At 39.2% G+C, this 12,082-nt stretch overlaps 1 protein-coding gene across 12 annotated transcripts in view; it reads left to right on the plus strand.

Moving 5' to 3' along the window:
• Window positions 1-12,082, plus strand: part of ehmt1b (euchromatic histone-lysine N-methyltransferase 1b) — a 37,048-nt gene that overhangs the window by 9,178 nt on the left and 15,788 nt on the right. For 4 of the 12 annotated variants that reach the window (XM_079404463.1, XM_079404469.1, XM_079404460.1 and 1 more), the window contains exons 2-9: window positions 8,168-8,255; window positions 8,744-9,234; window positions 9,407-9,569; window positions 10,782-10,945; window positions 11,145-11,306; window positions 11,506-11,580; window positions 11,689-11,806; window positions 11,922-12,059. In XM_079404463.1, the coding sequence (XP_079260589.1) occupies window positions 8,168-8,255; window positions 8,744-9,234; window positions 9,407-9,569; window positions 10,782-10,945; window positions 11,145-11,306; window positions 11,506-11,580; window positions 11,689-11,806; window positions 11,922-12,059 (1,399 nt within the window). Of the gene's footprint in view, window positions 1-4,777; window positions 4,882-6,533; window positions 6,925-8,167; window positions 8,256-8,743; window positions 9,235-9,406; window positions 9,570-10,781; window positions 10,946-11,144; window positions 11,307-11,505; window positions 11,581-11,688; window positions 11,807-11,921; window positions 12,060-12,082 lie in introns of those variants that run through there. The other 8 variants (XM_079404465.1, XM_079404470.1, XM_079404461.1 and 5 more) reach the window with 6 other exon arrangements.

The following is a 12,082-nucleotide window of genomic DNA, read 5'->3' on the forward strand; positions in this document are numbered from 1 at the left end:
AAAGCACAGAAGATGTTATCCGTTTCCCAGCTGGAAGATATGAAACTACATTGTTGCTCTCTCTAAAAAAAAGAAACATCTTGAGGGTCTTCAGTATGATAATCATGGCTTCTGGGAAATCGGTTTCTCTGACTCTCTGTGTCAGTGGTATGAGGTGATTACAAAATGGCTGAGTGAAACCCCTAGTATGCAGGGTTCAGTTGAAGTCCTGTTCTGTGGTGGTGGCGGCAGTAGTGCAGTTTTTGGCAGAATGAAAATCAAGAGACGTTTCTGCCCCTGCCAAGGTTGCAAGACGGGGCCTTGACGTGTGTTGAGAAATGATTCTTGCAAAATCAAAAGGAATTTCATACTTAAGATCTATTTCATTGCTGTGAAAGTTTAGCTATCGTAGCATTCATAGTTCTCATACTCAATATATTCATAACCCTATTGCATCTGTCTTGGAGAAATGCATTAGGACTGTGGAAGAATTTAGAGCAATAGAACAGCTATGTAAACCCACATTTGTTATCAATATACAGTACTGGTTATTATGAGAGCACTAGATTTCTTTCAGAGTGAAATCTACAGGCTACAGAGCTATGTTATATGAACTAATTAGGCCTCCCGCTTTGTATTGCTCTGATAAAATGGAGATATAGGCTTGATTTGTGTCATGAAGGGGAGGCTGTGAAGATCTGTTTTTTTTTTTTTTTTAGAAATACTACATGGTTCCTGGCAATTTTGGAGGAAATACAGTAACTCACATATATACACTACCGTTCAAAAGTTGGGCTCAGATTTTTAAAAATAAAATAATACTTTTTATTTTTGCCAAGGACACATTAAATTGACCAAAAGTTACAGACATATGTTGGTGCCGATAGCCTTGTGGGTAGTGCGCCAACATACTGTGCCGTTGCGCTTACCAGTGTCCCGAGTTCAAATCCTGACTCGAGGACGTTTCCAAATTCCCCCCTTCTCTCTCCCACTTCCTGTGAACGCTAAAACTGTCCTATCATAAAAAAAGTAAAAATTTTTTTTTAAAAAGTGACAGACATTGCATTGTTCCAAAAAACGAAAAAAACAAAAAAAACAGTGTAGAGCTTGATGAGTTATCAATCGTTGATTTGTTTTCCCTGAAATGACTAAATACACAATTACAAAAAGTCCCAGAGCAAAAAGCTCATAATATGGGCTTAAAGCCTATTTTTTTATTTAATTGGATATTTAAATTACTTTTTCATGGGAAAGAATTAAATGAAACAACCACAGTTTAAATAGTTTTGTCTTGAGCTAGTCTGTTTCCTCATGATTACTAAATATTTGGTTGAAATATACCCCGATTGTACTGTTGAAACTGTATCTGTGAAATATGCTCTTTTGATGGAGTCAGTTTACCTTCATGGCCTCCAGTACACAACCATTGTTTAATATAAGCGATTTCAGTTTTGGATACAGAGAAATTGAAGCTGATTCGTAAAGACTACAGCCGCTCTTCATTGTTTTTCATTAGCCTATGCATACATACTGGACCACCAACCCATATAAAGCATGTTTATTTCTGCATCTGATTAAAATACAAATGTACCAATCAGCTTTGATTTGACTACCAACACTAAGTAATGTTTCTGCCACTGGTTTCTCAGGGCCTTGTGTCTCTTGTGAAATCCGTGCTCTACTAAGGGACTCCAAAGAGATCTCTTGAGAGATGACAGCAGATTAAGGATAATGCAGTCTTGCTTCTGGTTCCTGTAGTAGACAGTAGAGCTTCATGTTTCTGTAGCTTCACCATACCTTTCCTGCTCCTTTCCAGCAATGAAATGGCTGCCTGAATTCGTTGTTGCCCTGCTGTCAGGAGAAATTTTTTTAAATTTGAACTGACTGAGCATGCTCAGTGTGAGCTTTAGCTAGCTCAACCGATAGAGGGAGCCTTTAGGTCACATGATCAACAAGCCGGTTGAATGCTTGCATGCGGGAGGAGAAAAGAAAAGAGGAGCAGTCAGCTCGAAGCTCTTTCTCCCTCAACGGAGGCCATCGTTGTGAAAGCAGGTATGAAACCAATGGAGGAACACCTTCAGTGATTAAGTGCTTGGGTTCTTCATCTTGCTGGTTCTTAATTTTCATCATTTGACACTCGTCATCTTGATTCCTTGTGTTTTGTCATCACTTACTCATCTCACCATTCACTTTCAGTCCATTGACGTTCAGAGGAGAGGAAGGCTCTGAGAAATGACTGAAATATGGCAGCCAGTCTCCCTCTTAAGCTTTCAGCCAGTCCTGTAGTCAACGGCCCTCTCAGCTGAAACAAGAGCACGCAGTGTCAAAATCCGTTTGAGCTTCAACAGTGGCTTTTCCTTCCTTCACAGAGGTCTGAGTCAATGTTTGAAGTCTTGAAAAAAATCCTGGGGATTAATAGCATCTGTGGTCAGATGGTTGCTGCTTCTGTTGGCACAAATCTTTAGAAAAATATAAAGCAAGGGAAGAGGAGTGGTTTCTGAATACTGGGCAGCAAGCAGGTGGTGGTTCAGTTTTATCATCTGATTTAATGTCCGGGACCTTTCTTTAGTTTGCATTTGCTCGTTCTGCCTGTTTTGACGTCTTCATTGATCTGGATCCTGAGAATTTTAGATGCCTTTAAAGAGTGGAGACCTAGCAAGCATCCCAAAACGTTCTATTCGCTGTTTTGTCTTTAATAAAGCCACCGTGAAATCTACATTTTCAATTCTTATTTTTTATTATAAATGATTTATTTGTGAACATCTTTAATTTTTTTTAGTTCTTGTGTCATTTTTAATCAAAAATCGCCTTCGTAACGATATCTGTTCTCCAATGACGTATATCGCAACGGTTCAATGATGTAAAAAATCCTAAATGGGCAAAATCAAGTTCTGTCCTACATTTTTTTTTTCTCTCATTCGAGAAGCTGTTTTACTTGGATATACATCACAGAAAGACAATCACAGCTTCTGCTTCATGCCGACTTTAAATAGCATTGGAAACCAGTATACAGTATACAACTATAGGCTAAATTCTTTAGTTGGCTACCATTTTTAATGAAACTAGTGCCGTACGGTTTTAAAAACAAATATGGTTACGTTGCAATTTAAATCTGAATTTGTCTGAAAAATGTTAACATTTTTGGCAGTCAGATCAAATATCGATGTTGAAAATGGCAAGAAAATTGTAGAGGCATTGCATTGTGGGATACAGTATTTCTTATTGTGTGCTCTGTTGTATTTCTTCTTTTTGCCAAGTATTGTTAGTAATTTCATTTCATGCATAATTTTCGCAGTATGCATACCATGTACTACAGAAATGGTGGTGTGGTTGGTAGTATGCTATTTCCAAACATAGACATGTTGTTGAGGAAGAAACAATTTGCAGGCCCGGGCCTGTTGAGAGATCCTAGGCTGCCAATGCGAGGAGACTAGACTGCAGTAAATCTGAAAACATGCTTTTTGTATGTTTCCTGAGAGAACTATTTGAACCCGTCCAGTTGCAGAGAGGCTTTAATGAGAAACAGGTTCTGTGACAAGACTGATGACACAGTTTAGTGGTTAGTCTTTACTGCAATACCTAAAGAATGAGGCCTGTTGTTTTTTCCCCTCGATCTTCTTATTTCCCCGCATTTGTATTCCTCCAAATGTGAATTGACCAAACGCAGTGGAACAAAGTTGTGTCGAGTTTCATGCTATATGCATTTTGGCTTCGTATGGTGTAATCATTTTGTATTGTCAAATGGTTTCAGCCCTTGTTTAGCGTATTTATTGCTTTTGAATGGATTGGTCACATTGCCCTATGCCTTGGCTTGTATTTTGTTGTCTTCATTGATTGCCATTCATGCATGAGTCACAACCGCAGCTGACACAACGTACGATTCCTTCAGCTCTGACGTTTGGTTGCACACGTAATTGGATATTAAACTGAAATGAAGGTGTGAATCATTTTTAGCACTCTCATATTTCATATGCCCTCATTAAGACATCGCGCTCATAGCTTGCAGTGTGTGTTGAAACTATTAGGAAGGTGAGGTCAACAAAATCCTCATGGGTTTTGTTGTTTGCACTTTGATCTCTGCCGCCAAACGGCATGATACAAACCCCAGTCACCGTTTACTTCAGAATACACAGCTCAGATTAATGAAGTCAAGTCTTAAAAATCCCACTGGGTGGCTGATTAATTCTTTGCAGATACCTGAGAAGCTGATCGTATGCATGTGGAATGGAAAAACCTGTTTATAGGTGGAGAGTTGAAAAGTAATGCTGCATTTGCGCTCTCCATAGACACCAAAATAGGTCATAAAACTATATCCCACCCAGCTTTAATAAAACAGTAAGATGATTTAGTCTTCTGTATTTTAGCTGATATTTATTCATGAGAAAAATTACATCATGGGGTTATACCCAGATAATGGCTTAGAATTATTTTTTTTTTACAAACCCTAGTATAGTCTTTTATATGTGGATGTATAATATTAAGCACCATAAAATGGAGTTCTTAGATATAGATTAAGTTCTCAATCATATATTATATCTCGATTTGTTTTTTAATATAAACTCTAAATATGTAGGTCTGCTATCCCCAGTCAAGCCAAATCCCAATCCAGTACCCCATATTCCATGGAAAACGTTCCCTGTCTGGCTCGTCGTATCAGTAAACACTGTGGTTACAACATGGTGGAAAGGAGCAGAAGGCCCTTCCCTCTTCTTTCCCCTACTGAGAATGTTCCCTCTTTGGCCTGTAGGGGGAGATCCAGGGAAACAACTAGATAATCGCAGTCAAATGCTTTTTCTCTCAATGAGAGGAATGTGGGAGCTGATATCTGGGATCCATTTCAGCTGGTTTGCTTGGAAAATGTTTTGGAGATAGAAAAATAGATCACTGGAGGCAATGCTCAAGGTGATGGTTTACAGTATATTGATGGCATAAAAGAGCTTGACATGATTTTGGGAGGTTCTGTGAATGGAAAATGATGGGAAATGCAGCTTTATTGGTTGTTGATAATTTCTAATATGCCTGTGCCAAGTTGTTCTTCCTGTGAAACTGTGAATAGCACTGAAAACAGCTATGCATGTTAGAAATGCCAATAGATTGGGATATACTAGCTGTGGTTATTGGGTCAGAGTATCTGTGACCTTGTGCAACATGGTGATGGTGCCAGATTCTTGAAATCAGCTGCAGATTTGCATTTGTGTTCATGTTCTTGCACTTAGGCCAAAGTCTACACTGGTTTTAGTTTTCGAAGCAGTAGGGAACTTTGTGTTCCCGTAAGTTCCCTTTAACATTTAAAGCTAGTGCACACTCTTTGTGTTTGTGGCTGAAAGCATTTCTCCCAGTTGTCCAATAAAACGAAGGGCAATGTCATAAAATGACAGAGGGAGATTGAGTGAGAGGTCATATTAATCACTCTACTCTGATAGCAGTTTTCCATGAGAGAACTTCTACCATACAAACTCTCTAACAGCTAAGGAATAGCAGGATAATTAAATATGGAAGCTAAGAAGAAAATAAGACAAAATGGGATACTCTAGTCAACCTAGCTAATTAGCTAGTCTGTTGTTGTTAGTTTACCGTTGACGCCCACTAGACAACACTGTGTCAGTCCACATATTATGGAGACTTATGTTCTGTTGTTAGATATTTGAAACCATTTGTCTTTGTAAGTCTTTAGCTAACGTGAGTTATTTGTGCAACTATTTCTTTTCCGGAGACCCTTGTTCTCATTTGCCAAGATAGCTGTTCTCTATTTGCCTTTGACTGTTTTTGGAAAGATATGGAAAAATATGGAAGATATTGAAGATATGGAAAATAATGCTCTGAACTAATTTTAGAAGAAATTGATACCAGTGATCCAAACCAGGGGTACTTAATCAGGTTCTATGGGACACCTGAAAGATTTTGCTGTATTAAACCTATAAAAAACAAACATTATGACTTCAAATAGAAATGTTAGGACTGTTAATTACAATTTAGTAGTAAAGCATTCATAGACTGTCATATATAAAGACTTCAGACAGTAGCAGATTTTTTACTCTTCTTCTCATTAGCATTTCTACTAATGACCGTGTGTTTTGTTTGTATAAATTGAGCTTTGGTGCTACTTGCATGCCATTATACAAAGAGTGCAAATGACTTGTTAATCTAAACTATAAATTTGTGAATGTAGGGGAACTTGAGCCTTATTGATGGGGCAGTTGAGGCACAGAGAACAAAATGATTGGGAAACACAGCTCTAGATCAAGGATTTGCTTAGAAGTTGTTGCACTCAAACGAAAGACGTTTTGTAATAACCAAGTTATATCAGAGATGCAGCTGAATGCTGGTAAGACAGAATGATCCCACCGTGGCAGACCTCAGAGTTTAGCCACAATCTGTAAAACTGATTTGATAAGGTATGATGGGGTCTTTGTAGTGTCAGTGGGCCAGATCTTGCCTGGTTTGGGCTGGGAATGGGGGGGACTCTTATTATGAAGTGGCTCCCCTTGTGGTGAGAGAGAGGAACAGAAAGCCACACCACCTCCTTTGTTGCAAGAGCAGCTCCAACGAGCGGCAGACATTTTCTGGCTGTGCAACTGAAGGCAGTCGTTGTGTCTGCCAATCAGATGAGGTCTGGGGATCAGGGCTGGGGTGGGGGAGGGGACAAATGGTGGGAGAAAGCTTGGATTTGCTTGTAATTACTGCACCCTGTGACCTACCTCTTCCTTTCTGAGCCTGGCCGCAGAGATTCACTCCAGTAGTTGGAGGCTGGTATGTGAGTGAGACTGGATGCACCACTTCAGTTGCATTGCTCGAGGACGTCTGTCTTTGCTTCCAGACAAAAAACAAATCAACAAGTCTATCTCATCACCTCATGCCTTGCTGTTTCTTCCCTATCAAAGGTTTATTTTAAACATGTTTCTTCAATGACAAGCGAATTGAGTGAAGCTGGGATCCTTGATGCAGGTGATCACCTGACATTATTGCAGGTTTCTCCAGTCTACTTGGGATGTGGTAGTAAGTAGAGTAGTAGCTCAAAGGATTATGCATGATCTCAGGCCACTTCCTAGGCCTAAGTGAGCTTGATCTGCTCTGTCCGACTGTATGGGAGTCCTGCATATGTACATTGTCATTAGGAACGAGACCTCTGGACATCGGACACTCTTTCTAGAGTTGCATTTTTTTGTGATTTCGTTAGATCTCAAGGATGTGGCATATCTGATGGTACCAGCATAATGATGTTGGCACATTTTTTCGTATATTTTGTTGTATCCATCAAGGGTAGTTTTTGGACTCTCGATGCACCTTTAGAGAAGATTTTCTGTGAAGTCCCAAATTTGTCTTTGTTTTTGCAGGCAGATTTGAATCTACTTGCTGAAACATGGATTTGTTGCCAGTGGTTTGTTTTGTTTCACTCACTGTAGCAGGAGATATGTTCCACATGGGCTTTGTCAGGCTTTGGATCAGGCTGTCTACTTCCAGTGGACCAGTAGCCAAGAACGAAAGTGACCAATTTGAACAGAACATAAAAAATGAAAGAGAGAGGAAAAAGGGTGCAATGAGGGAGCAAGTGCATTGTCCACTGTGTTTGCTCTTCCTGTTAATTTTCTCATGTTGTTGTTGTTGCAAATGTTATGATATTATTGGACCTGGTCATTTTGATTATTGGATGGAGTTTTTAGGTGTAATGAACCCGTAGAAAGGCTTTTGATGAAACCAGTCGTGGCTTAAACCGTTGGGAGATATTGAGTCTCTTGAAAATATTACCTTGACTCAGGAGTGATTGACAGCTCAAAGCCCAGCCAATCAAAGCCCTTGTTATTCAGATGTTGTTTAGACCGAACCTTCGCTTCGGGATAAGCCTCTCACATTACCAAGGGGTGTCTCCATGCTTTTTTTTTCTTTCTCGCCAGTGTTTGTGTTTTGTTGCCAGTGGCCATAATGATTATCTGCTATTTTTAGAAAGAGTGGGTCATTTAATTTCGATCCAAACTCCAATTTGCTCTGCTTTCATTCTCATTACCGCTTTAATTGTTTGAGACAGGTTATTCCTGCCATCAGCCTGGCTTGGACATTGTAAAGTTTCATCAATTGGCTTTATGCACTCTCTCCCCTCTCTTTAAGAGACGTATTATTGGTTACTACACATTTTACACAGTGTTACATATGTCATGGAAACCCAGTAATTCAACTGTGTGCTTGTTTTCAGCCCTCCAGTTTGGCCAATGGGAATTCAGGCAAGAGGGAAACCATGAAGTCCGAGGGGACAAAAGAGTCTCGCAGTGATCAAGAAGAGGGTAAATACTGAATTTATTTAGATTTCATTTTGAGCATTTATGATATAATGTTGATGGCAACATTTTGACTCGTTTCACTCTTGATAGCCATATCTTAACACATATTGACTTGTTCTTTAGTGTTTAGTGAGTAAATGTTTTAGTTTATTGCAAAATTAAATTTAATTAATTTTTACATTCTATTTTTTTTTTTTTTTTTCGGGTGCAACATTTTAAACATTATACCTAGACCAGGTGTCCCACATAAACAAGGATGATTTGGAGAACAATTTTTTTTCTCTCCATAAGTATTAATTTATTAAGTGTTTAACAAAACATATTAGTTTTTAAAATATTGGCCTTCTGATCTCTGGCACTGCTTACTTCCATTGTAAGTGTCTTAAATTTACTCTAAACACAATTATTTGCTTTATTTATAATGATATGTTGTGCCAAGTTGCTCTGAACCTGAAACAATCCTGTAACCTTTTCTGTTATTTTTCTTATAGGAGGAGATGAAGATCACTCAAACGGGCAAGCCAACCCTCTCAAAGAGGCCAATGAGCTGAATGGGACCTATGAAAACATGGACACAAAGGGAACTGAACAGAACCTCTCTGCAGGGTCACCAGCCCGATCCTCAACCATGAAGAACGGACTGTCAGAGACTGAGCCGCCCCATGGCTCTACAGTGGGCAGTAATGGATATATTCTAAGCAAACAACAGGAAGACACAGTGTCGGCCCCACATAGGACTAACTGGTCCCCCGTAGGGGGTTCCACATTGGGGCATGGGACTAAAAGCTCGCCAACTTCAGCTTCTACATTGCGGCCCCCTGACCAGGGTTCTTCAAACAGTGCTGCAAGCCCAGGACCAAGCCCAATAGAGAGACAAGTGGACACGGAGACTAAAAATGGCATAGTATCGAATACACCTCCACCAACGATACACCGTGCACGCAAAACTATGTCAAGGCCGGCCTCAAACCAGACACTAAAGGTAATGAGGATCTACCGCAATGAAACATTCTTCTACATCAGCTGCACTAGTCATGACGGCAGTGCATTCAGCACTGAACATCCCACAGTACCGTGTTCTGGTCTTTTTTTTTAGGTCTGCTCATGAATCATGGTCATGGATACATATAATTGCATTTCTGTTCCTCCTTCAGCTTTTGAATAGGGAAAATAAGGAGCCAGTCGTGGTGAAAGATGACAGTTTGGGCAAACCAGAGACAATGCAGCCTCAGCCATCTCCAATCCAGAATCAGCTACCTCAAAGCCAAACTGACGCCACAGCTATACTGAACACCACACCAGCCAAGCCACAAACAGGTTATACACTGTATTACCTTTCTTTGCATCCAACAAAATTCTAAATTGCTCTAAAGCTGTTTTGATGTGGTATTCAATTTACATTATATTTACATATATCTATATATGTCTGTATTCTGATGAAACAATATATTGTTGTTAAAGATTTTTTTTTATTTACCTATACTGGATTGATTTATACTGGTTGTTGGATACTTCATTGTGCAAATTTTCTCAAATTATTTTTAAATCACTTAATGTTATAATTTAATATTAATTAATTAAATCTTTAGCAAGTCAATATGTTTTTCATACTGTTTGTTTTAGTGTTATAAAATTGTATACTGTATACTGTTTGTTTTAGAGTAGTATGCAGTATACAGTGGTGGCCAAACCTATTATAACACTTGGCATGTTTAAGAGGTATCAGTTGTTTTTGTTGAATTGGCCATTACAATACCCATAAACAAACTATTGCCGGAGCTATATTCGACAGTAAGAATCTGCTGGAACATTGAAAATGATGGACTGGCCCCCTCAAAGTCCGGTCCTCAACCCCATCGAGGATTTACTTTTTACTCTTTGGCTTGAGTTGCAGAAGACATGGGATAACATTAGTGTTGAAGTTCTCAGGAAATATACTGAAACTATGCCAGAGAGATGTGCTGCTGTAATTGCTGAAAAAAGTTGGACATACCAAATATTAAAGTTAAAAGTGGATAAAAACAGTACGACTCACTTCATCTGATATTTGTTGTGCTTAGAGCAACCATCTGCATGTTTCTTGAAACATTATGAAATTAAATCATGTTTTGGAGGCAAAAAAGCTCAAAATTTTCAGATCTGTCAGGTGTTCTAATAATTTTGGCCACCACTGTATATATATGTATTTTAGGCACTGCCAGATTATTACATTTACAAAATATCTTTGTAAACTTAACTCGGCAACTGTCTCAACTTTTATTTTTGCCTGAAAATAGTGGACAAATGGAAATGTCTGGTAAAATTGTAATTAGCGTACATATTGTGTTTGTTGAAGAACTGTTGATGGCCAAATTGGCACCAACATGTTCATCAATTATATTGACTTTATGGTTCAAGTTCAAATTGAAACTCAGATAATTTGACCAATGTTTTACAGTTTTTCATAAAAATTATCACATTGCTTTTACAAAGAAACAAGTGCTTGAAAACATGCCTGTATACCAGAATTCTCTCTTTATGCATTGACAGTTGAACCCAGACCTGTCTCTCCCTCAGTAGCAGCCATGTCAAGGAAGAAGAAAAGAAAGATGGGAACTTATAGTCTTGTGCCCAAGAAGAAAAATAAAGTCTTGAAACAGCGCACAGTTCTGGAGATGTTTCAGCGTATGTCCCAGTCTCCATCCAACCCTCAGGTCAGAGATCGGTCCTCCAGATTCACACCTAAAGAGTTAAAAACCACCTTTCATGTTGCGTTGTTAAAATAATCTTTGAGTAGTTGCTTAGACTGAATTTTGATCTTAATATTTTTTTTTACTTTTTCTGTACTTCTTAAAGCCAAGACATGTGAACGTTGACATCTAATGCCAGCCTTTTTATTCTGTGGCTTCACAGCTGTCAAAGGAATCTGTGCATGTGAATGGTGAGAGAATGGAGAATGAGTCTGATGAAGAAGAGTCCGAGGAAGGAGAAGACACGGAGGAGGAGGAGGAGTTGGTCAAAGAGGATGGACCCAAAGCCTCTCAGGAGGGACCCAAGATAGCTTTAGTTTCTCAGGTGAGAATTTAGCAACAAAGCTCATGAGCCAGTGGAAAAATGGTCTCATACATTCTTTTCTTCCATATTGTCAGTTATTTCCTGGATTTTATTTTTAATTTTTTTTGGCCAAACGGCTTGTTCACTGAACGTGTGAACAAGTAGAGTTGCGTCTCCACATTACATTCGCCTGTTTATTTGTTCATTTTTCATTCAAAAGCCTCTTGAAGAAGAACAGGAGTCTGAGGAGTCACCGGAGGGCGAAGGTGAAGAGGAAGGGGATGAATCAGACTTGGTGAGTCCCCAAACATTCTCTAATATTGAGTATTAGAAAACAGTATAAACTGTGAGAGAGTCATTTAGATAAAATGCTTTGAGACCAATGCTTTGAGCTTCTCCTCAGAGTTCAGAGTCCAGTTTGAAAAAGAAATGGAAAAAGAAAGTCAAGGGGGACCATGCCTGGCTCCGACCATCAAGGAAACGCAAGAGGAAATTGAAAGCGAAAACAGAAGGACTTTCAGGTAGAATAAATGTTAAAATCCATGCTTTCCTCAAATATCTGCTGTAGGGCAACAACTCAGCTGTTAACGAGTCTCATTTACAAATCTCTTTATGTCTGTTCCATCATAACTCCAGGAATGGAGTCCCAGTCTCTATCTGAGAGCCAGAGATCCCCATCAGCCCCTTCTGACAACAGGAAAGAGTATAAAGAAGTCCCACTAGACTCCCTCAACCTTGCGGCACAGGAAGCCTTACTGACATCTCAGAGTACAGGTGAAATTAAATCCTTTGGCATA

Source organism: Barbus barbus, assembly GCF_936440315.1.
Source record: "Barbus barbus genome assembly, chromosome: 43".
Classification (NCBI taxonomy): Eukaryota; Metazoa; Chordata; class Actinopteri; order Cypriniformes; family Cyprinidae; genus Barbus; species Barbus barbus.